General features: G+C 42.5%; 1 protein-coding gene across 1 annotated transcript in view; it reads left to right on the forward strand.

Annotated features, from left to right (window-relative positions):
* The first annotated feature begins 6,911 nt into the window (after window positions 1-6,911).
* RBM38 (RNA binding motif protein 38) overlaps window positions 6,912-25,546 on the forward strand; it is a 36,127-nt gene continuing 17,492 nt past the window's right edge. Inside the window, exons 1-3 of the mRNA XM_007428289.4 lie at window positions 6,912-7,575; window positions 14,435-14,558; window positions 19,325-19,379. Of these exons, the coding sequence (XP_007428351.1) occupies window positions 7,408-7,575; window positions 14,435-14,558; window positions 19,325-19,379 (347 nt within the window). The 5' untranslated portion in view covers window positions 6,912-7,407. The remainder of the gene's footprint in view (window positions 7,576-14,434; window positions 14,559-19,324; window positions 19,380-25,546) is intronic.

Here is a 25,546-nt window from a genome sequence, read left to right on the forward strand (position 1 = left end):
ATACAAGGTATAGAACCCATCCTCTGTTGATATGTTAGTCCAAAATGAAAGCCCAGATCCTCAGCAATTTGTTGCTGAAGTTATTTGGGGGAGATGGAGACTCTGAGGGCTTCGAAGAAAAAAGCCTCCCCCTCTCAACCCATAAGAACATATGGAGGCCTGCTGTATTAGACTAACTCAGCATTGTGTCCCACACTGGTCAATCAGATGCTTTCAGAAAGCTCATAAACCTGGACAGGAGGTTGAAAATCCTCTTCCATGGGTGCTTCTCAGCTGCTGGTTTTCAAGGAAAGCCTATTTTTCTAGAGATAGCAAACAACTGTCACGATCAATGGCTATATGCAGCCCCATCTCCCTTTGAAGTCATTTAAATTGCTGCCCATCACCATAACTGGTGATAGATTCCACAACTTAATCATAGAACGTTAACTTTTCTTTGTAGATCCTGCATCTGCCCACAGTCAACAATCAAAATTTCTAAAATTGTGGGGAAAAAATTCTCTCTATCCACATTTTCCATGGTATAGACCATTTTATCATATCTAATACAGAGCTTCTCACACCACTAAATACAGGTGCTTTCTAATGGATATCACACAGTGGTGACATCCATGCAGAACCATTAGGGGCAAAGCTTATATTTTCTATCAGTAGAATGAGAAAAGGAAGTTCTGTACAGTAGGCTTGGCTTATCATTTTTTAAATATAGCAAAATAATGCACATTTCTGTTTAAAGATCTGCACTGAGATGAATCTAAATTGCCAGATTAAAATTACCTAACTGAGCCCATATATTCAGCTGTCAGTCAGAAGTTGGCAGTTGTAAAGTGAGGTTGGAGGATGAAGCCAAAGACATTCTCAGGTGGATACTCCTAGGTTAGTTGTTCCTTCATAACAGACTGGTGAAATCACCTGCCCCTGTGAGAAGAAGAAGTAGGCAGCAGGTGAGGACACCATAGAGGTCTCCAACCTATTTTTGAATTAAGACATCTGGAATTTGAGGAACTTGTTATGGGTCCTCTGTCCAAATGGCTCCTGGTGGCACCTTCCCATTCATCTTCCCATTCCCATAACAGCCTTGAGTTACATAAGTAATTACAAAGCCCTGGTTTGCCATAATGCTGTCACCTCCCCATTCCCATAACCAAGTGATATTCTCTACTACACCTGCTTATCTATGTCTTTTTTCTAGGTAAGTGGACACACCCAAGAAAGCAGTAGATTGTATCCATCCATCATTTTTATTTATTCAGAAAGCTTATTTTATTTATTTATTAAACCAATTTATACAGCTGCCTATCTCACCACAGGTGACTCTGGGCAGCATCCAACAAAGCCAAAAACAATCAATAAATACATTAAAAATATAAAAAGCAAAATAAAATAGAGAATAAAAGGATGTTAAAAATCATTCAACCAATTTAATCCACTTATTTAATCCACTTATGAAATCCACTTGGAGCCCAGTGGGGTCCTTGGAAATACAGACCATGCTGGAGACTGGCACCTCATTTTGCAGCATGCCAGCTTGCCAATTTGTTAATTAAAGTAATTTAAAGAAGTCAAAAGCTAGCCAGAGGAGGGGTCCAAGGGAGATAGCCATGAGCATAATGGGACACCAGACCTAACTGGCTAGCTCCTCCATACGTTCAGTCTAGTTTTTTTCCTAGTGTCCTTTCCAGAGGACCTCCAACAGTCTTCTCCATGAAATCTACAAAGAAGCTTTGCATGTTCACAATCCCAAATTCTAATGCCAGATCTCTTTCCTGAAAAAAGGAATCTGAGACTACAATGTTCCATAAGTCCCAGGGGCAGCAGTTATGAACTACACCACTGGATTTAGTAGGAAGAACACCAGATCTGGATAGATGCTACTCTCTAGGCTATGAAGCATCTTGGGAAAAGATGTTCTAAATCAGGGTTCCTCAACCTCAGCAACTTTAAGATGGGTGGACTTCAACTCCCAGAATTCCATGCTGGCTGGGGAATTCTGGGATTTGAAGTCCACCCATCTTAAAGTAGCTAAGGTTGAGGAACCTTGCTCTAAATCCTTTTTACTTTGTAGGAGCAACCATGCTGTATCCAAGGGGGTTTTCTTTTGTCCCTGCTTTTCTGATCTTCCAAATGCACTATGCCCTTTGAAATCTCAACACTGCTGCTATAAATAATGAGGGGAAAAAAATCTGGTTTGTGAAATGAACAGCAAAAAGCATTAAAAAGATCTTAAATTGATACAGCTATGCTTCTTCTGAAGAAACTGGTTTCTTCAGAAGAAGAAACTTGGAACTCCTCATTCAAGCACAGCCATTTCAAACTATAAATTTCAAGAAGGCAGATTTAAATGAAGAATTAGAAAGGTTTGCAGCCATAAATTTAAGTGTTTACTATAAATTATAAGTACTCTTTTCTGCAGAACACAAAGCCCTAGATTTCTGCCATACAAACAGTGCATTAAGCAGATGTGTGAAACTTGTGGCCCTGAGCATTAATTTCACATGGCTTTCAGCCAATTCAAAAGACCTTGGCAAGCAAACTATTTAGATCTCCAGCAAAAGCAGTCTGTCCTTCCCATGGCAAAGAGGAAAAAGTAAAGCTTCTCTCCATCAAGCTACATGACCCATCCATGTTGTAATTTTGGCAAAATACAGAAATGGGTTACTACTGCTTTGTTCTGAGATGTCCCCTTCTTCTTGGTCTAGTCTACAGCTCTGATTACCTAATGGTGTCCCATATCCAAGTCCTAATCAAGATTTGAAGCTGTGCCTGATGGTACATAGGTTTCACCCACATTGCAGATCCCACCCAGACATTTCATAACATGCATAAAGGTAGGATCATCCCAGGCCTTCAATCAAGGCTTCTGAGTTCTTGCCTGCAAATTGGACATTTTTTGATGGGTAGTGTGAGGCAACAACTAACTGAAGCCCCCGTATTAGGTAGGTTAGTTAGTTAGGTACTCTAACTCTGGTCCACCCATGCCTGATGGTTGCGCCCTTTTTTCAAGCTGGACAAAAGAAAAAGTAAGTTTGAAAAGTGTCTCCCATGAAGTAGTGCAAATGGTTCAAGGCAGTAAGCCAGTTCATGTATCACACTAAGCCATGTTTGCTTAATCATAGTTTTGATTAAGCATCCATGAACATCAACGAGCAGTCAGAAGACACGATGAAAACTCCTTAATCTCATAACACATGGACAGACTCATCCGGTTTCAACTGGGAAACTGTCAGCATCTTAGACCAAGCTAAATCCAAAAATGTGAGGGAATTCCTGGAAGCTTGTCATTCAGACAAGTCAGCCATCAACAGGCACATCAACATCTATACACTATTCAAAAGAGACAATAAAAAGGGACCAAAAAGACCAGAACACCTCTTCACCAGCAAACAACACCCAGATAAGCCGAGATTAACACCAGGATCAACACCAGACGAGCAATCAAGCAGTAAACAATACCTTAAGCAACTACCAGCTCAGACAGGCAATCAAGCAGTAAACAACAGCCTAATCAAGGAACCAGCAAGGAGAAAACTACACCCCCACCAACACTGGCAGGGTAAGCTACTGTATATAAACAGGGGGCAAACCCCACACTTACACTGATGATGCTACCTAGTTGGGTAATGAAACGTCTGCAAGAACCAAGCTCAGAGAACCCCAAGGACTCCACAGTTCAACCGTGAGCTACACATATTCGCCTCTATTGGTATAGTTTTGAACTGAGCAAAAATGGGTTCACGCAACCCAAGTCACAAGCTGTAGATTACAAAAATGACTGGACATGCTGAACAGACTATGCTAAAATCAAACTCCCGTACTCTGTTACTGGGTGCACACATCAGGCTAAGCCACACAGCAGCTTATGTTTACACAAGCAACCGCATCAGTTAACAATCCAGCGGCTGCATTCCCACAAAAGGCTAAGCTTGGTTAGTGCTCAACTTCGTCCGTTTTTCTTAGCCAGGTGTGCGGAATTAGGTCATGGTTACCTTGTGGATCAGTGCAGCGTGAACCCAAAATATTAAAAATTAATCATGGGAGGAAGCGCTGTTCTCTTAAACGCTTCCCCCCCCCCCCCCGTGGATGTGTTTCTTAAAGTTCACGTGGTATACTATAATAAGTTTATAAATAGTTCCGGGTTCTCCAGAATCAAACCCTCTATGAGACGCTTCGGGCAGCTCCTCCCTTTCCCTCCCGGCTTTGCAACAATTAATTTGCAGCTAACGAGGCACGTCCAACAGAAAAGGCGGCGGGAGGCAGCCCCTCCACGCGACCCCCGCCCCGCCAAAATCTGCCCGTTGACCTTCTCCAAATGCCCGCGCTCTGCTTTGTTTGCAATTGTTCAGCGCCGCGGTTCCCGCAAAGATTCCCCCCCGTCCTTCGCCCGCTTCATCCCTTTTTTTGGTTTATTTGTTTTCAAACAAAGCCTCTCGCAAGGCGGTTTCCTCCGGCGGGCTTCTCGACACACGTATTTGCTTTGCAAAATACGCGTTTCTTAGTCAAATTAGGCGCTCCTGCCCCCGTCTTCTTCCCCCGCCTCCGCCCCGAATGCAAATCGCTCGCCCGCTTTCTTTGCCTGCAAAGCGGCAACATTATTCGCGAAGGGGGAAGGAGAAGAGAAGGGGTCTCCCGCGGTGGCTGCTGGGGAATGTAGTTTCAGCGGGAGAGTCAAGGATCCCGCACGCGCAAAATTCCAGCTGGGTTCAAAACGTTTCCAGCGTTAGGCTGTAGATTGGGAGAATCTTTCCCTGCCATTGAGTGTGCGGGTATCTGGCATACTTATAAAGGAAATGACCTCCTATTTTCTCTATTCACATGCCCTTGTCCCGCAAAAGGGGGGCCCTTTTAAGCTCTATAAAATGTGTAACTCTACACGTGTCTGCTCAGAAGGATCTTCTCAAGACCACTTCCTCCACCACCTCCTTAACCAACCATGTGAAGAAGGGGAGGCTCAAACAGTACAGGGTGAAGTTTTGGGGGAGCGAAGGGGAAATGATGTGAAATGGCCAAACCTGGCTTAAGTTTTCAGTTTTTTCCTGTTTTATTTCTCTTCCATTTTTTTCTATCAGTTCTATTGTAGAGCATATGGGTTGATTTACCACGGATCTTCTGCCTTAAATTGTTATTAACTTGGGGAAGCCCGGGGCAGAGGTTTCTCACTCCTGGGTTGAGACAATGATCCAACCAATCATGCTGAATGGATATTGGAATTCAGGCTCTGCTCCCTGATTTTTATTTGTTAGATTTATATCCTGCCTTTCCTCAGGACCAGAAAGCAGTTTGCAGGAACATCTCTCCTCGTTTCATCTCCAGAGCAACAACCCTGTGAGGGAGGCTGGGCTGAGTGTTGACTGGCCCAAAGTCTCCTAGTAAGTAGCACAACTGCAAGGTTGGAAAGTACTTTGGAGATGATGTAATCCAGCCCCCCACCCACCCACCCACGACATCTATTACTACAACATCCAGCCTCTGTTTTAACACCTCCAGTGTAGGACAGTCCACCATCTCCTGAGACAGGCAGTTCCGCTGTTAAACATTAGGAAATGCTTGTCCTAACTGTCAAACCATTAGGAAATTTCCTCACTGTTAAACCATCAGGAAATGCTTTCCGGATTTCTGAATTCTAAATCCTTGCAGTTTAAACCCATTATTTCTTCTGAAACTAAAACAATGGAGCCTCCTCAGTTACAGTCCAACACCTAGCCACAGTACTTCATTATCTATCATTAATACCAGTATTTTTCAACCTCAGCAACTTTAAGATGGGTGGACTTCAACTCCCAGAATTCCCCAGCCAGCCATGCTGGCTGGGGAATTCTGGGAGTTGAAGTCCATTCATCTTAAAGTGGCTAAGGTTGAGAAACACTGATTAATACACTTGCCCTGCTTACTGAAATAACCCATCTTCTGGGTTTGTGCACTACATTGAAACATAAGCATCTAAATAAGGTGTTTTGCACATCAGACTAAGCCATAACCGACCCATCGAACTTAAAGCTCACCAAACTTAGCGCATAGGGCAAATGGAGTCTTTCTTTTTTTTTTTTTTAATTCACCTGGTTAAGCATGTTGGGAAATCCAGCTGCTGGCTTTCCATGAAAATTCTTGGGATTGCACTAAACCCAAAATAGCTGACTCCTTTACAAAATAAACCTCTCCTACTGATAACACACACTCAGGTGGTACGGGCAACAGCCCTGGAGCCAACATGAAGCTAAAGAGATGCAAGAAAAGCAGGATACATCAGCATGCCCAAGGGAACCCCAAATTTGCCAGAACAGTTGGCTGCCTCTGATCATGGGGGCTCCACTTTGCCGTCCTCACAAAGAGGCTGGATTCTGAAGCGCAAGAATAAGCCAACGAATACTTAGCATATAGCTTCTGCACAAAAGAAATTCGGGAGAGGCATAAAATATTCCATCTCATAGTGTTTTTCAAGCTTGGCAACTTTAAGTTGGGTGGACTTCAACTCCCAGAATTCCCCAGCCAGCCATGCTGGCTGGGGAATTCTGGGAGTTGAAGTCCACCCTTCTTAAAGTTGCCACGGTTGAGAAACACTGGTTTAATACGCAGCACTGCAGCCGCGGGGAATGTGCTCAGCGAGAAACAATCGCCCGTCCCCTTTGAGCAGATCCCTTAGAAAGCCCGTTCCCGTGTTCTGAGAACTCCAACAGGCTCCGGAGCTGGGCAGATGCCCCCGAGCCCACCTGGGGGACCCCCTTCTCCCCCGGGAGGGAACGGGGCCGCCGTCTAGAGCGACTCCCTGAAGCCCGAAAGGACCCTGCTCCGCGCGCCGCCCGCTTCATCAGCCCAGCCAGGAGAATTTGGGACTCCAGAACCCCCCACCTCTGACCCACGGGGGCGGGGAACTACGAAGCCCAGGGGCCTCTGCGGCTGCCCCTCCACCCGGCCAGAGCCGGGGGAGGCGTGGTTGGAGCTCGGGCTGGAAGCGGGCGGGGGGCGGGCGAGAAGACGGATGGGTACAAAGCCCGGTGGCTGCGCCCGCCAGCAGCCACTTTCGTCCTCGGCGGCTCGGAGCGGCGACCTTGGCACGCGAGCGGTGCGCTTCTCCAACGGGCGTCGATGCCGCCGCCGCCCCCGCCGCCGGAGCCCGTGCATGGGACGCGGGGCTGCAGGTCCGCCCCGTAAGCCGCGCGCCCGGTCGCCCGGGGGAGCAGGTTTGCCCTCCGCGCCGTGGCCCGCGCGCCAGGGAGCCGCCAGCCGCGCTGCGTAGCGCCCCTCCGCCCTGGAACTTTTCCCTCGCGCCTCGGCTCCCCCGCGCCTCTCTTGGATGCTTTTGCCAGCCTCCCCCCTTCCCCAGCACCCGCCGCCGGCGCTTCTTCCTCCCAGAGCAACAGCCTCTGCTGCTGCCGCCGCCGCCGCCGGGGTTGCTCCGCCAGAGGCAGCGCCATGCACACGGTGCAAAAGGACACTACCTTCACCAAGATCTTCGTCGGGGGGCTGCCCTACCACACCACGGACTCCTCGCTAAGGAAGTACTTCGAGGTGTTCGGGGACATCGAGGAAGCCGTGGTCATCACGGACCGGCAGACGGGCAAATCCCGAGGATATGGCTTTGTAAGTGCGCGGGGCGGAGGGTGGACCAGGGTCGCTCGCGAGCCGCCTTGCCCGGAGCCCGGAGCCGTCGGACTGGCTGGCCCTGCAGTTGCCAGACAGGTCTAACAAAGGGTCCGGCGGAGCCTGTGCCGGGACTCCAGGATCGCCTTTCCCCTCCGGGCCCTCTCTGGATGATTTGGGCTCTAACCCATAATCTCCAGCTTCTCCAGGAAGGGGGTGCATATCAGGCTGGTGCCCGCTGAAAAGACATCCAATTCTTTTACATTTCTGTACAATCTTGCCCTGAAAAAAAAAAACAGTTCAAGAAGGATCAGTCCAGAATGTTGCAGAAAATGCCCTTTCTGAGTCTCCTCTTCTCCTCCCATCTGGCTTAAAGCAACTGCTTTCTTCCTCCTTTACCCCAGCTTGGCTCCCCTGTTTATGTTTATACAGTTTAGGAAAACCTAACTCTGTTTCTTCTTCCCCTCCTCCATCCCCGGTTTGAAGCAAACAGCGTTTTCATTGTGACAGGCTGGTTCAAGGGACCCCCTAGCTGCCACAGCTTAACAACTTCACCGGAGCACATGTTCAGCTCAATTAAGGCTGATCTTGTTCTGGTTTTTTTGTGGCTTAGTTGTGTGTTTTTTGTGGCTTAGTTGTGTGAACCTACCCATTCTGTAGGAACTTGGTGAATTTGATCTGTCCTCAGATTAAACATATTGTCTGAACACAGACACTCTCTGGTACATCTCTTTGTACCCTGACTGTGTTGTGTTTCCTGTCCTGGACTTTAAAACAGGTGGGAAGGATCTGGGGAGGGTGTCCAAAGAGGCAGGGATGGAACGTGAGCCATGAGAAGGAATACATCATGCATTAACATCCTCAGAGCTGCAACAGTCCTTTTCAAGTTTTCTAAAACAGATGGAGGTGAATCTCTAGAGAATGAGTTTCAAAAGTGCCTGTGGTTGGCAGAACAGAGGTAGGATGAATCACTGATGTCGGGTGGGGTGGAGGAGAGAACTGGTGAAGATAGTTGACTGCCCATTTTAAACAGAATAGAAAGTGAACAGTTGGATTCGACAATTGCTGTTCTTGAAAGTTCCTTGGTGTTCAGAGATGGAACTGAAGACTTGAGTTCAAAATGCTGCTTATAGTCCTGCCAGGTTCCCTTTAATTGAAGATCAGTATTATTGTCCGTAATAACAGAAAGGAGACTTGGAGACAGTGTGGGGCAATTTGCTTGTCTAGTAAGTCTCTGAATAAATAGAAATATTTGGTTGGTTGTTGTATCTTCTAAAGTCTGTATATGCAGCTGAGGAGCGCTCTCTATCCCCTGTTGGGAAGGTTGTCTTCTGAAATAGGGTCTCATGAAGAAGTTTAATGTTTCCAAGGAGTGATAGCAACTGAACTCATTTTGCAGAGTGGTAGGATGATGGATCTATGGCCCCCAGTGTAATATATCTCTTGGACAAAGAGATGGGAATAACACCAAGCCTGTATCCTCTGTGATGGCATTCTCCATATAGTTCTTGAAACTTGGTACATTCTTTCACTTCAAAGATGGAGATGCAACAGTAAATTGGTGGTTACTTTCCCTGACCTCTGAACAATAGAAAGGCATGTTTTGTGAGACAGGGATGACTTTATATCCTCCCTGTTGCAATTACATTCCAGTTTTGTAAGCATTGGTGGTGCTGTTCTTCCATTTCCCACAACTGTCAACTCTAAGCCATGTTGTTTTTGTGGGTACAACACTACGTTGGAGATTAGTTCCTTGGCTGTAATTTCTGTTACCATTTTCCACCACTGCTTCAAGAAATTAACAGAGGGATAGGAAAGAATAAACTCTTTCTCCAAAATGACTTCCAAACTATTCAAAACGGTAGAGAGAACTGACTGCAACTGCTCATGTTATTGTCCTATCTCTGCATTGTTGAACTGCCAAGTAATTAATAACAGGAAGGTATTTAGAAGCAATGGTGAGAGAGACACTCAGAATGCCACGAGATGTTAATTTTGGTAAGGAGGTATGTCTATCCATTCAGATACAAGCAGATACAGGAAAGTCTTCTTTGAAGAAAGTTCTCCTGGGGATTACAAGCACAGTCCATATAGTTATCTTGGTGAAAAACACAGAAGTGGTTTCCCATTGCTGTTTTCTGGGATATATTTTCACTTTCTCAGAAGAATCTACAGCTCTGAGATTTCCTAGCAGTCTCCCACCCAAGTACCACCCAAATCCAATTCTCCTTAGCTTTTTGAGGTTGGCCAAGATAGCCAGGTGTTCTCACTTAGCTGGGCAATAAGCAGAGTGGACACTTAATAGCCACTGAATGTTAGAACAAAAGTTCCTGACAGTAGCTTCTCTCTCCTTCTCTCAGGGAAGAAGGAAACAGAAATAGCCAACAGTTGTGGACCTTCAGAAGGGAGGAAGATGCAAAGCATGATTAGTAGAGAAGGAGGAAGCATAGGAAACCATGAACAGCCAATAACAAAGGTTTGCTAGAGAGGGAGGAACATATACTGTACTTATATTTAATTCCAAAGAAACAGTAACAATGGCAATTGTAACAATTTTTTGATAATTAAAGAGTGACTAAGGAAGCACTTGAGATACCCTAAAATCAATTTGCAGATGAAAACACATCACAAATAGGCATGAACACATACAGAATACATTGGGATCGTTTAAGCTCTTTGTTTCCCTTAAATTCACTGTATAAAAGTATTGCAATCAGCCAGCACAGATACTGTCACTTATTGTTGATCCAATCCAGGATAGAAAGTATAGAGCAATTAAATGAAAAGTAGCCATATTACAAAAGTCAGCCTCTAGTACCATCTTCATTTACAAGAATCCTGCTGGAATTCCCCTAAGCGTTCCTAGAAAATAAAAAAAAAAAGAGTTAGGAGGTTTTCTTTGCCCTGTGATTTCTTTGGAAGGGTGCCCATGTGGCCAAGACAAAAAGATCACGGTAAGATTAGGTAGTAAAGAGAATGGCAGGAAGTAAGTTTGCCAGTTTACCTTCTTGATAAATCAGTGTTTTGTGACTGGACATGTCCACCATGATAGCCATTTTGTAAATAGGCAGGCCCCTGCAGCAGCCATTTTGTGAGCACACCCATAGCATTCTCTCAGACTTCCAAATCTGCCCACAGAAATGGCCACACAGTCAAAATTCACCCTTCCCTCTCCCCTGATCAGATGTAAGTCTATAGCTCCATCCTTTATTTCACCTACTTCTTCCTTGGCATAATAATACCTGAAACCTCAGACCTTAGATGATATTGCTGTCATAATGTCTCCATGTAATTATTAGCAGTGAACAGACTTCTCTTTATTGTGAGTATTGTAGCCAAAAGGCCATGCAAAAGAGAGTCTTACTGACAGCCTTACAGGGATGTGGAAATCAGAAATTAAAAGCTCCAGAACATGGAGTTTGATAGGAGTCCCAAATTGTCCAATGGGCTACATGTGCTGAGTGCTGACTGAGTGTCTGGGGAAAACTCAAAAGCATGAAGGCATGAAATGAGTGATGGAGTGGAATATCCTAGGATAGAACAGCAATATTTCACAAGCATCACTTGCAAAAACTGTGTTCCTCCGTGCCCTGTTGTGGCTGTCCCTGGAATCTTTTTACATAGCCAATACTCTCAGTCGGTCATCAGTATCAAAGGGCAAGAGACAGGTTCTTCCATGGAGTTTTGAACTATCGGAGGGTACAAATTATGATGATGTGTTATCCCAGGTTCAAAAATAGCACACCTATGGGCATGAGAAGTTTTGCAAGTGCAGCAGGAGACAAAACATAGCCTTGGGTGCTACTTTTGGGCTTCTCAGAGACGTGCATTGGTTATTACTGGAAAGAAGATGCAGCCCTAGATGAGCCTGGTTCAAGAAAGTATGCTGAGTTAGGAAGATGGAGCAGACTGCAACATCCTTTTTGATCAGTGTCCCATTTTGCTCAGTATTTTCTCTATTAATCTTGTCCACACAGTATGATTAACTCGGTCAGTGAGTAACTTGGTCAAATGTTCTTAAGTTCTGCAGCATTCAGCCCCAGTAACTGGGTCAAAAGTTGACATTTTGGGACCACAGAGCCTTCATCTGTTTTCTCCAGGAAATGACTGGTAGCCTGTCTGATGTTGTGCTTGGACATTATTGGCAAGGTTGCGTTACTCTTCATCAATCACCCCTTCCCTGTGAGGCAGACAGCAGTAGGCATGGCTTGACCATGGGAGTCAATGAATGCTTCAGAAGAGTGTTCCGGGCTGCTCTCTGGCCTCTAACATAAAAGCTTGTTTGTATTCGGCCAGTCCATATTGCCAACTTTTTCTCTTAGAGCAATGTTTCTCAACCTTGGCAACTTTAAGATGCGTGGACTTCAGCTCCCAGGATTCCCCAGCCAGCATGCTGGCTGGGGAATCCTGGGAGTTGAAGTCCACGCATCTTAAAGTTGCCAAGGTTGAGAAACACTGTCTTAGAGAAATGACTGGATGAGGGGTAGAAAGTAGCCCACTTTCGACTGAATAATAATATCCACACAGCATAGGTGACCAGATGAAGGTAGCTTAACCCTGACAAACTCAGGGCTGCTTGGGATTAAAATGAACTCTCTCCTACCCCACTCCTGACTGAGGTTCAGTGATTGTGTGACTCCTCCTGCAACTGATCTGGTTAAGTGTGCTCTGCAGAGAGAGCCAATTTGCTGGGAATTCAGAAAGGAGCATTTTTTTCCACACCCCTTCCTAAAGATGCTAGGGATTGGAAGTGCAAGCGTTTGTACAATTCATCCCTTTCCTGTGCTTGGGTTGTGTTCTTAAAACTCCAGAAAAAGAGGAAATCTTCTGTTGTTAGGAGCAACAGGTGAGGCTCAATTTCCTGACCAGCAAGTGAACTCTTACCTCACCCCTGATGCAACTGTGAAGTTCCACCAAATAAAGTTTCACTTTCTTTTCTTGCTAAGGGACTTGTATTTTGGAGTGAACAATGAAGTGATTTGGTGTTCTTCAAGCCTACCCAATGGAGGATACGTAATCTACAGTACTAATTTTTGGGGGAAGAGTGTTTTGACTCTGTGTTAATTCCTGGTGGCTGCCTGGACAAAGCCCTGCAGTTTTCTTGGCAAGATTTTTGGAAGTGGTTTTCCCTTGCCGCCTTCTTCCTGAGGTTGAGAGAGAGGGACTAGAAGCCCAAGGTGGGACTAGAACTCAGAGTCTCCTGGTTTCTAGCCTGGTGCCTTAACCATTGCATCAAATTGGCTGTCATACATAAACCAATTAGCTGGTTTTAAATTCAAATAAAAGGGCAGAACATCTAACCACCAATGTCAATGTCTTACTGATATAATTTGCATTTCAACAAGAACTTATGAGGTCTGGTTGATGCAGGACTAGCCATAAATCAGGGTTTACAAATGTAATGGTTGGCTTACCCATTGTGCTAAGCTCAGATCAGTGATACACACATTGGAGCAATGTGGGAACCCAGCCAATGTCGTATTGTGCTTTAAATGTCCCTTTTAATTCTCAGTTCTAGGAGCAGACCAAATGATTTTAACTTCTAATTTATTAAAATGTTACTTGGATTTCTCAAGAACAAATTTTGTCAGACTAACCTTACCTGATTTGCTTCATCAGCATCTTTCCTTAGTATATTATAAAATCTTACAGACATAGTATATCTTGATTTCCACAAACTATTTGACAGAGTACTCCATGACATTCCGATTAGCAAGCTAGTTAAATTGTTAAGGCCGAATGGCTTAATTAAATGGATATATACTTGGCTTTAAAAGTATATTCAGAGAGGACTTATTAATGGTTCCTCATCAAACTGGGCCAAAGTACTGACTGGTGCCACAAGATACTAATAAGGTCTGACCCCAGTTAGCTTTTTCAGATCAGCCAAATTAGGCTCAAAATAAGCCATTGAAAATATGTTTGAATTGTTTTAGTAAATCATAGTTTAGCCACCATAGTTGAAGGTTTGGAAATCATTTTGAGCTGGGTAATAAATTCAGTAGGGCAAACCAAAATAGTACAAAAGGGTATACAGGTTTTCAAGTCACAAAATGATATTATGAGTAATTAAAAATGGAGAGAAAAGCTTTTACTTTCTTTACTGAATCAGAGAACCTGAACTGCATTAAATGGTTACTGGTAAACTCTGCCCAACCCCAGCCAATATTTACATGCATGGGGGATAATCAGGTTAGATAGATTTTTTTAAAAACCAAACTGGTGTGATGGGTGTATGGAGACACATCTGATTACTGTACTCTGTCAAGAGGGAGGCACAATGTACCATTCTGTTGACTGTCTTTGATCTTGGCATGGTTTTTGAAACTGACTCCTTGCCACTACAGTGAATAGGTAAGCATGGCTCTTATCTGTAGGTTCTCTCCAGGAGTGTCCTGAGGAGGTCCAAAAAGTCAAGGTGGCGGGTGTAAAAATGGGCAGGGCTTTGATTGTGCAATTGTACCCATCACCTTGGCTTTAAATGTATTTATTATATTTACATGGCCATCCAATTTGGAAGGCATACGGCCATGCATACCCCTCCCGTGGACTCCTCTGGTTCCATCTTATTCCATGGGAGGTACACCTGTGCCACACTATATTCTTTGTGCTGCCACGTTAAAACTTTGCTTGCATTTTACGTTTATCTCATTTAAAACCAGTTTTTAAGGTGATATGTGTAATTTTCATGCTCCTGATTATGCCTGAATTTTAAGGTGGTTTTTCCTGCATCTCGTTTTTAATCCTTGCGTATATCACTGCCAGATCCTTTTGGGGTGAAGCTGTATTAGGTATTTCTGAAATAAAATCTGTGCTTGATCTTGTATCTCTACAAAGGAAATGGTGTGCTTCTTCCCAGGTCACCATGACTGACAGAGCTGCAGCTGAAAGAGCTTGTAAAGATCCCAATCCCATCATTGATGGGCGGAAAGCAAACGTCAACCTAGCGTATCTGGGAGCAAAGCCAAGGAGTATTCAAACTGGTAAGGCCAATAGCTCTTCTCTTACCCCCTGCTCCTTCCATCTCCCTCACTTAAGCTACTTCATGTTCTGTGCAGACTTCAGCTGAGACAATCCAGTACAGAGCTCTAAATGAATATTCCACCTTATGCAGCTTTCAAGTAAATCCTGCAGTCTTTCCTACCACATTTTCCACTGCTAAGCTTGGAGTACTCAAAGCCATAGACAGTCTCTTGGCTATCAGTGGAGACACTGTGAGGCAGGTGTGCTGTGGCAGAATCAGGGAGACCTGATAAATAGCTACAGATTGGGTTCACACATTGCACTACACCAGTGTTTCTCAACCTCAGCAACTTTAAGCTGTGTGGACTTCAACTCCCAAAATTCCCCAGCCAGCATGAATTCCACACAGCTTAAAGTGCTGAGGTTGAGAAATACTGCACTAAATCATCATGGGGTTTCCCTGTTTCTGGCCCAGATTTATTTATTTATTCAAAATATTTATAAGCTGCCATTCTATGTAAAAGACTTTCAAAGTGACATACAAGAGAATTCAAAATGCAACCTTTGTCTACAACCACAGTTAGGAAAATACAGTGTATATATTTGAAACATTTACCAGTTTGTGTGATGCAGACCCTTGTGGTTTGTTCAATAAACCATGATTAATCTTGGTTTAGCATTGTGCACCACTGGCTGGGTTTGCACACTGTCCTAAGCAGTGGCTTAAATAATCCAGAGTAACTGGATCCTCACATTACAGTAAGTCATAAACCGTAGGCCACAAGCCATAGTGATTAGATGTACATGGCAGTAAGCCAAAGTTAACCATAGTTCTTTATTGTTTTGTGTAGATGAAGCCAGTGTATATACGTACATACCCATTGTTCTGCTCCTTATGGGTTAAGTAACATTATTCAATGCATAGAAAAAAGAGTAAAAAGTAATAAAACAACATAAATTAAAGGCAAGAAATAAAAGAAAAAGAAAAAGTAACTAAATCTAAATGCATCTTTATATTTTCCTATTCTTGCAAGCCATGCTTACATCCCTCATATCTATATATTGACTTTTGTTCTTTAAACTTTTCAATTCTGTCTTTTTGAGGATCTTATCATCTCCATCCAACCACAACTTTCTCCATCTTCCCCTTCATCTTGACTCATTAATTCTTCCTTCATATATTTGTTTTGCAGTTTGATCCTTATGCATTTTTCCTGTAGTACCACTTTTCATGCCCTTCATGATGGGATATGTGCAACAGTATGTTGGCTTGTAAGGTAGTCTCTGGCTGAGAGATTCTAGCTTACATACAATAGTATGAGCATGTTTGGGATAAAATTGGGCATTGCTTGCACTCGTGGCATTCTGGGCAAAACTGACACGCACTGTCCTTACTGTTAGTAGGGAATGTTGCATGTTGTAAGGAATGAAGTTGGTAAGGCAGTTCCCAGGTTAGAGAAGCAGTTCTCAGATGACAACATAGATCAGGAGCTTTCCAGGCCATCAAGAGAGCAGCCAGTATCTGTTGGATCAGAAAATTTGGACTTCTGAGTCCTGAAGTGGACAGAGCTTCTCTGTGTATGTGGCTTTATTCTTATTGAAAAAGAGACTAATTCATCCAAATCGTGTCTGAGTACCTTCTGCTGAATAAGCTGTTTCCTGAATAAGAGGTTACCTATCTGGAGATCTGAGATTTACAGTTGAGCCTGGTATGAAGCTTAACAGATGTGGGACAGGAATGACTAAGGCTGGTAACCTAGTATGTATCTTCTCTATTTTACTAATAACCATTATATGAAAGCACAATTGACGAAAACCATGATTGGGGATAAAGATCAATATTCACACAACCAACGTCTGGAATTTATATTTAAGTATAAAAGCTGGGCAAGCTTTTGTAGCAGTTGACCAGGGTCAGGCAGTAGAAGGGATGTGAAAGTTCTCCTCTTTATTCTTATCCAAGGTTTCTCCTTTCATTGTTTGCCTGAATCATAATTGGTCATGATACCCAAAATGGGCACATCCAAAGCAAAGCAAGAATTGGGAGAAGGAATTTGTGCATCATCCCCATGACCTCATCAATTGTATGCTTTAAAATATTTGCATTTTCTTGCTAGGTATAGGCAAACATTTCAAATTTAAAACACATCTTTTTTTTTAAGTATAAATCAGTTGTTTCAGGGGTGTCCCAAAACTGTTTTTTGAGCCCTTTGGACATGTGTCAAGATTGACTGTTTTGAGTGTGAAACTCTGTTGCAAGCTTGAAGCATTTCCATAATACTTGAAAGGGTTGTTTTGTGCTCAAAACAGGGTGTTTTCAATTTGGGATAGTCCAGTTTGAAGTGTTTTGCATATCCCTAATTTGCTGTTCAAAAGAAATTAAAAATCCCTTAAAATTCCATTTAGATACATATTTTAAAATATGCATGTATTGTTCAGTTTTCCCCAACTGTGTGCAGATTTGAAATTGTGAGAGCATGTCACAAGCACTTTCACAAAATGGCTGCCACGATGAGTGTGACCAGTCACCTAACACCCATTAACTGGAAGGCAAACTGGTAAGATTGCTTCCCACCAACTTGTCTAACTTCCCAGAATCCTTTGTCCCACCTCTTCTTCTGTATTCTTTCTCCTGGTAGGGAGAGTAGGCACATTTCCAAATAGAAGACTGCCTGAAAGTCCTCTCATTTTGTTTTTCCAAGAAAGCTTCTGAGCCCAGAAACATTCTTGGAAATAACGATAATGCTTGAGCTGGCATTTTGCTTTGATGCATGTTAGCTTCTCACTTAATTTCTTAAAATTAAAACAATCTTACTGTTGACTTTTCCCCCGCCGGGTAGATGAACACACTTCCAAACATGGTCTTGGGCTGCAACCATGCCACCATTTTAATTTCTCAGAATGCCTCTTGTGGGGGTGGGGGCTTATATGGGCTCTGGTTGTACTTCACTACACAGCCTATTGGCATTAAGGTGCGAACCAACAGGCACCAGTTTGGGAATTGAAGGAACTGGGTATGTTTAGCCTCAAGAGTAAGGGGGGACATGAATGCACTCTTCAAATACCCGAGTGGATGTTATACAGAAGAAAGTCAGAACCTGTTTTTTGTTGTTTCAGATGCAGGACACAGAATAATAGATTTAAGTTTCAGGGGTATAACCTGAAGGTTAGAAAAAACTTCCTTGGAGTAAGAGCAGTGGAACCAGTGACCCAGAGAGGTGCTGGCTTCTCTTCCTTGGTGTGATCATTGAGACTTTAATTTGGATCCTTGCATGAAAGAGGGTTAGATTCAGTGGATTCAATAGCCAGTCCCTTCCAACTCTGTGATTCTGTGTCCCATTGTGTATATGCAGCTGTATTGCTGCTTCATTAATAAAGAAAGTTTCCCCTATGTAGAGTGCCAAATTGTGAGGTTCCTGAAGACAACAGGATTACTGGTAGTTTCACACTTGTAAATAAAGCCAAAGTGAAGGGAAACCATAGAATTTCACACATGCAGATGGAAATAAGCCAAAGAAATCTTGGGCTCTGTACTTCAATTTACATTCTGCTTCATCAGTTTCTAGAACTGTATAAGTTATGAAATAGAAACTATAATGATATAAGCTGAAGATCTTAATTTTTTTTAAGTAAAACAAAATAGAAAACGTATTCAAATATATTGTAGTGTGTACATAAATCTGCAGTTTTGAGCATGCATTAAAAATGTTCTGTAGAAAGAGAAGGAAATTGCACAAAGATGAAAGTGATTTGAATTTGTATACAGAGTTGAAAAATTGCAGCCAAATATTTGCAATTAGGGAGGAGTGGATTTGTATAAATCAGGTCCATGTCAATGCTGCATTTATCTACCAAAGGGTCATTTATCTGAGTATTATTCTGTTCTGTGCAATTTCTTGTTTAATCGTCTTTTTAAAAAACTTCCAGAAAAAAAATAGCATTATGCAGATTTTGAACATGGCTTTCTGCAATATACGGATTTTTCTACAAAAGCTATGCAGCTCCTCTTATGGTACACTCTAGTTCAGTTCACAAAACATATTGAACCTGATTACTGAATTAAACGATTTTCTTGGTGTGCACAGTTTACAGAACTGTGAGCTAACTCAGTGGTCTGGGTTCACAGCATGGTAAATGATTAAGGAAAACCTAACCAAGATTAATGCTAATAAAGCTTAGGATGTGGTTTAAATGCATCTACTGCAGTAGGTATTACTTGACCTAGGAACCATATTTTTGGAACTTTCCTTGCCAAAAATAGAGACCACCAAGGAGACCCTATTTTGAGTTAAAACACTCTTCAATAGATCATACTGAAGTTATTTTTTTTTTAATATTTATTGCTCTGCTTCCAGAAGTTGTACCAAAAGGAAAAAAAATGTAAATGTATTACAATCTCAGGATGAACATTAAGAGAATTGCATTTAATCATAGTCTAAATAAATAAATAAACTGTAGGCACTTGAGTAGAAAGCAGTAAAAGATGTGAACGTGTGTGTTAATATAGATGTCTGGGGAGGCGTGACTGTCAGCGGTAAAATTAGTCTACCCAAGGGTCATGTGGCTAAAAAAAGTTGGTGTGTAAGAGAGGGTTGAAAGTTTTAAAGAAACGGAAGACTTGCAATATCATAAACCATTCTAGCGCAGTCCAAAATAGCCCAGCGTATACTAAAAATTGAAAAATGTGAAAGTGATAAGATGCACGGGCCTATCATTGAATTGCACTGTTGAATAAGCAACATGTTGCATAATCTAGTTTAACTCTGCTTCAACCATTTTTCTCTAGGTTTTACCTTAGGGGTGCAGCAGTTACATCCGGCTCTTATTCAGAGACCCTATGGGTAAGTGGAACTTTTCTTTTTAACTGTGTTCACAGCCAATCTGAAGACAAATTAATAAAGCATCACAGAATGAGGAAATAAGCTCTGAGTTACAGAACTAGATAGCTATAGCATCTGAGACAAGATTTTCCGGTCCTTGCTTAAGATATGAAGCAAAGGTTTTTGAAAAGTTGCCACTTCTACGAATATTGGATTGGGTCATTCATTCATTCGTTCAGTTTGTTTGGCTGCCCATCTCAGTAAGTGACTCTGGGCAGTGAACCATCTTAAAATAAACGAAAAACACATTTGCATCCTGATACAGCTCAAGGAAACCATTTCTATTTCTCTGGTCCTCTTATTATGCCCCGGAGTAGTTAGGGGGATGGATCATCTGTGAGCTTGTTTCATGATCTCCACTTTTGCGAAGTCAACTTCCTCTATTTCGCAAATGCAGGTGGAAAGTTAAAACAGGGCAGTGGTTCTTACCATATCCTGGGAGGGAGAGAGCAGCTAGGTTCATACATACATTATGCTGAACTCAAATGGGGTTGGGTAGTCTTAACATGTTTTGTGAGTCAGGCCATGATATTAAGCTGTGAAATAGTTTATTATTTATTTGGGCATACTGTGTTATATATACTCAACAATTGTGTGACTTACGTTTAAGATTTAATGGGTTGTATGAACCCAGCCAATCTGCTTATAATAATGTTTCCCATACTACGAGTCTAAGACTGGGTTTGGTCAGTGCATTAAGTCATTGTTTGTTTAACTATTGTTTATTTGAATGAGCCACGGTTGGCTGGATTTATACAGAAAAAATAAATAAAGCCATTCACATTGTGGCTTAGCATAATGTATGAATACAGCCTTTATGCTTACATATCTCATGCAAAATGATTTCATTCACATAAAATGCTAACCTGTAATGTGGGTTGCTCTGCTTTAGATTAGCACACTATGTCCTCCCAACATGAAAACTAAACCAGTTGATATTTTTTCGGCCAACCCATGGCTTAGCCTGACATGCGAACTCACGCATGTGGGCCTCTTTCTTATTCTAGGAGTTGAAACAGTCCTTCATATGATTCTCTGAGATTGTGTTTTCCATGGAGAATAAGACATTAGACAGGTGTCCTGCACAAGGTTCTTGCCCTGTAGGACCGTGGTCTTTCTGGGCTCGAGACACCTAAGGACCTCTTATTAGGACATGCCGTACGAGTTCTATAAAATCCAAGAAAGGCTTCATTTGTTTGTTTGAGTTCTAATTTAAATGGGGCCGATGCAGGAGGCCTTGGCAGCGGGTTGCAGCTCGTTGCTTTGGGCCCCAAGTGGCAATTCCAGGCCAGAGAACAAATTGCATTTGGATAGTAAATCTAATATTCAGTGAAAGAAACATTAAGTCAAAAATTGATTCTGGGCAGATGTTATACAGGACTTGAGGAGTTTATAGAAGTCCGCTATTGTCTCCACTTTTCAATAGTCTATCCCAACCCGCTTTGGTCTAAAACATCCTCTTTTTATACATCTAATAGGATCTGGCAGCTGCTTTGGAAAAGCCAAGAGTGCTTAAAGACAACAATAGTAACTGTCATCCTAACTTCATTTAACTGTTTAATGATTGATGTAATTCTTTGGGTCTTTCTCTTTCGCTCTTAGGCACTGCTTTCTGAAAATGGAAGCTTGTGTGTATATGGTGTGTGTTTTAAAAAATTTGGGAAAAGTCGGTTCTCTTTGGGGGGGAAAAAACTTTGGAAAGCTGATGGCTTTAAGAAACAATGCACCATTTTTTTCTTTGCCAAGAAGAATTAATATTTAATCTCACCCCCCCACCCCACCCAGTGGTCCACACATAGACTGTCTTTCTTTACATCCCCCCCCCTCCAACCTTCCTGCTCTGGATTGCTCAACTCTCCGAGTTTATGATGCCAAAGGTGGTGGTATTTTTTCCCCCTTGCTGCTCTGGTAGTGTCATAGTAGGGAAATCACATCTGTATGGTTTGTATAGAGGGTTGAAACATGTTTTTCCACACCACTCTTTAATGCTCATTTTGAAATGCTCATTTTCTTTTGGAAGAGAAGAAATCCTTGTTTTTAATCTTAATAGCCAGCGAAAAAATAATCACATTTGTGATATGCCTCTTATCATCATATCACCATCACCAGCAGCAGCAGCAGCAGCATTTTCTTTAAGTGAAGTCTGTTATGGTGAAAACGTTGCTGAAAATGATAACAAGAGTCCTGTTCAGTTCATTTGGTGCTTTTTGTAGCTGCATTTTTGATAGTAACATTTCTCAATTGTTAGTGTTTCCTAATTCCGCAGTTCCTCTGAAGAAGCCCAGAATTTGCAGAATTAATTTCAGACATTGAATCCTGATATGTGTATGAGTATGTGTTTTTAAATTTACAGCGCCCAGGGAAAAGGAGGAACAGTAAGAGGCTATGAATATTAAACTTGCACTTGTTTAAAAATTCATTTTTAGAACAGCTTTTTATAGCATGTTTGGTGCTGCATAATAATAAGAATTGGCTCGGTCCCAATTTTGAGGACTTTGGGTATATGGCTGATGAAGCAGCAGTGGCAAGAAGGAAGTGCAGAGTAAGAATTGTAGTAAGAGGAGGAAAGACATGCCAAAAGTCACTGTAATTTCCAGTCTACCCTGACATCATCTAGAAATCAGATGCTGCAGGTGGATTTGTTGGTGGGCAAACAGCAAAGAGCTGAAAAAGTCTTTGATGTTGGTGAGCAAAAGTGCTTACAGAGGTAGCTTGCATGACCAGAAAAACCTGGAGAATACTTTAGAGGACCTAACTCTGTTTAATGAAAATAGTGTAAATCTACTTGCAATCAGTAGGAGTGGGATGAATGGGATAGCCTTCCCCTCCTTGTATGACCTCCATGGGTAAGAGGCAAAGGTACACTGTGAGAGCTTCTTAACAGTGAAGGCTGAAGACTCATCCCCTCCAATCCCATTGAGAGTCTCTAGAGCAGTGTTGTCCAAACTTGGCCACTTTAAGATGAGTGGACTTCAACTCCCAGAATTCCCCAGCCAGCCATGCTGGCTGGGGAGTTCTGGGAGTTGAAGTCCACTCAAAGTGGCCAAGTTTGGACAACACTGCTCTAGAGTTAGCAAAGAAGGTACCATGCTTGCCCTTGGTCCCCCTGGATCTGAGAGCTTCTATAACTTGGCAGTCTGGATGTCATTTGCAAATTGCCTTGTCTTTCCCTTCCTGCAAGAATTCCCAATCTGTTTGGTGGGCCTGTGTATGTGTGTTTGTATGTATGTGCAATGCATTGGCACTCTGTGTTCAGTTTCCCTCCAGTGTTCCTGAGACTTCTTTGTTTCCTTTTTGGTTTTTTCCGCCCTCACCTGGCTTTCTGTGGCTTTGCTTATTCCCATATTCCAGCCTTACCCTTTATATATTTTTGCTACTTATCCCAGGATGCATTTAAAAAAAGAGTCTGTATGTTGCCTCTTCCATCAGGCCTTAGCAAAATCAGTATTGTACTTGGTTGTAATTATAGTGCATGTAACTTGGCCTGTCAGTTCTTTGAGCTGCACTCTTCCATGTACTTTGTAGAACACTGTGCACACCAATCTCAGTGTAGAACTCCATGTTATGTATTATGATAGGTTTAAGATGTGGTCATTTGCGAGAGTCCAAGAGGATCAAGTTCTAGCTTCCTAGCAAGTTTCCACATTTAACTGTACTGTATAGATACTTCAATTGGATGGCTTGTGTGGTGAATAGCTCTACCACTGCTCCTTGTTCCTAGTGATTAATGGTATGACAATGTGATAAGGGTGACTCTGAGCAAAAGAGCAGGTGTTACCATTATGGAAATCTCTCATAACAATCGTTTCTTTCAACAGCAGCTTTAATTGGCTCCAACATATACTTTGAATGTAAATAAATAAAGCATAATCAAGCGTTCTTTACGACACAGCGGGAAACAGAATCACCCAATCGTGTAATCCCTGTCCCATCAAATCAATGATATGATATCCCAGGGAGCCAATTCATAATTAGTCTTCCTGCATATTGGGTGATCCTTGTGGACCCTTTCAGTTCTATAACTATAGGCATCTTCAAAATGCCAAGAGTGTGTTGAATGTGATTTAATTTGTCACATTTCTGGGCCACCCAACTCTCAAACAACCCTTCCTTGGAAGCTTTAAAAGTACAGGCTCCTATACCTTAGTGGCCACCCCAAAGGGTGAAATAACAGGGCAGCCAATCTAAGCTATCCTTGCAGCAGGCTTCTTGCCATGGACCTGCAAGGATGATTCAGATCAACAAGGATGACAAGGAGAAAGCGATTGGATATGGTGTAGGCTTTGGAAGAAGTAGCTGCATTGAACCCCTGCAGATTGACTGGGCTGCCCTGACAGATGGTTTTTCCCACCTCCACTTTCGGGTAAGAAGAACCATTTTAGTTGAGCGCAGAGAAGGAACAGCTGAGAGGAAGTACTTACATAAGAAGAATGTGACAAGTAACCACCAATAGCTTTATCCTCCCTGAAATTTGTCTTATACTTCTTTAAAGTTGTCCTAGCTTTTAAGTATTGTATATAGTAGTAAATAGGATCGCGTGGTGCTTCAGATTCATTTCCAAAACGGTGCTTTGGAGCATGTGGGGACACAAAGGTAGTACCTGTCTGCATCTTCTTAAGTCAGCTATGGGATTGCCCAGCTGCCATGTGATCCAGGAAAAAAGCACAGCTGCTGAAGCAAGCTGCAGACAGATACTCCATTTGCATTCCTGTGCAGTTCAAAACATCTTTATGGGATTGAGTCTGAAACATGGCAAAGCCATAGTAGCAAGTACCATAGTATATTTATGCACTGTAGAAAGATATCTTGAGTTTTCCACCCTTCACTGGATGATCCAGGATGACAATTCATGACTTGATACATGTTTTATTATATCCAACTATGGGGAAACGCTCCATGTAATGAAACTTAGGAAATTGTTCTAGTCCCTTGATCTTTTTTCCCAGCTTCTTCTTCAGCCTCTTTGTCCCTACTCCCAAGCACCATTTGGCTTCAAATGCGGGTAGACCCAGTAAGTTCTAAAGCGGCCGCCAGGATACCCTTGCACATGATTGCACAGATTGTTCAGTGTGAGCCTCCGTCAGCCTAAATAAGGCAATCCTTGAACATGCTGAGAATTCACACGTAGTTGCAAACAGATCTCTGCCACCAGATCTTTCTGCTCAGAGGTTCAAGATTAAGATTGAGGAGAGGAACAATTGTCCATTGAAGGAAAAGTAAAATTGCCTTCAGTTGAGCTTGTCTCCTGATGACTTGCATGGACATATTCTTGCAGGGGGGTTGACATGTTGTAGAAGTGATTTGTGACTTCCTTCTTGTGGGATGTGTTTTTGAATTTCCAGTTTAGAAATTTAGCCAACAGGATTGGGATTCCCAGGCGATCTTCTTTTCAAGTACTAACTGGGGTCACCACTGCTTCTTTTTCTAGATCAGGCAGCATTAGCTAAATATGGCCACCTTCTGAAACACATTTGTCCATTTATACACATATAAATTTACTGTCCAAGCTACATGTAGCATGTCATTAGGGGTTTTTGCACACTTTCTTCTAGCCTTGTATGCAGAAAAGTTTAGCACATGAATAAGAACTGTTCAAGTGTGTATGTGTGTGTGCATAGGGGCATGCCCACAGACACGCATACATATATATTTAGCAATTACCTTTCCAGTTTTCAGACATTCACTTCCCCAGTAAAAACCATTCCAGCTACCCTTGATACACTTGACGGTGTTTGTTATAAATTATGTATTGGTTGCTGAGAGATGAGTGGAGGCAAGAAAGGGAGGATATATCATTAGTATATATCATTTGCATCAGTAAACAAGAATTTCACCACATTCTGTTCCAGCAGTGGTTTAATTGTGAGAAATACAGATTGGCAAGACCCATGCCATTTGCTTGAGCAATCTTGGTTACTATGGTGCCCTTTTTCCTAGCAAAGCATCAAACACTCTCCTAGCAACATAGACTTGGCAACTGGCTCTATTCTTGTCCAGTTGGAACAATCGGTAATGTAGGCTTCAACATTAAACCAACATTCCTTGAACACCCAAGGCTTCTTCAGTCTAGGGGAAAAAAGACTAAAATTTCTAAGCATTGTGTAGCTACAGATCTTTTAAAAGAGTGG

This window comes from Python bivittatus, unplaced genomic scaffold (genome assembly GCF_059951505.1).
Source record: "Python bivittatus isolate LINGU-HERP-01145 unplaced genomic scaffold, Pbiv_v1 ctg000700_np1212, whole genome shotgun sequence".
Taxonomy (NCBI): domain Eukaryota; kingdom Metazoa; phylum Chordata; class Lepidosauria; order Squamata; family Pythonidae; genus Python; species Python bivittatus.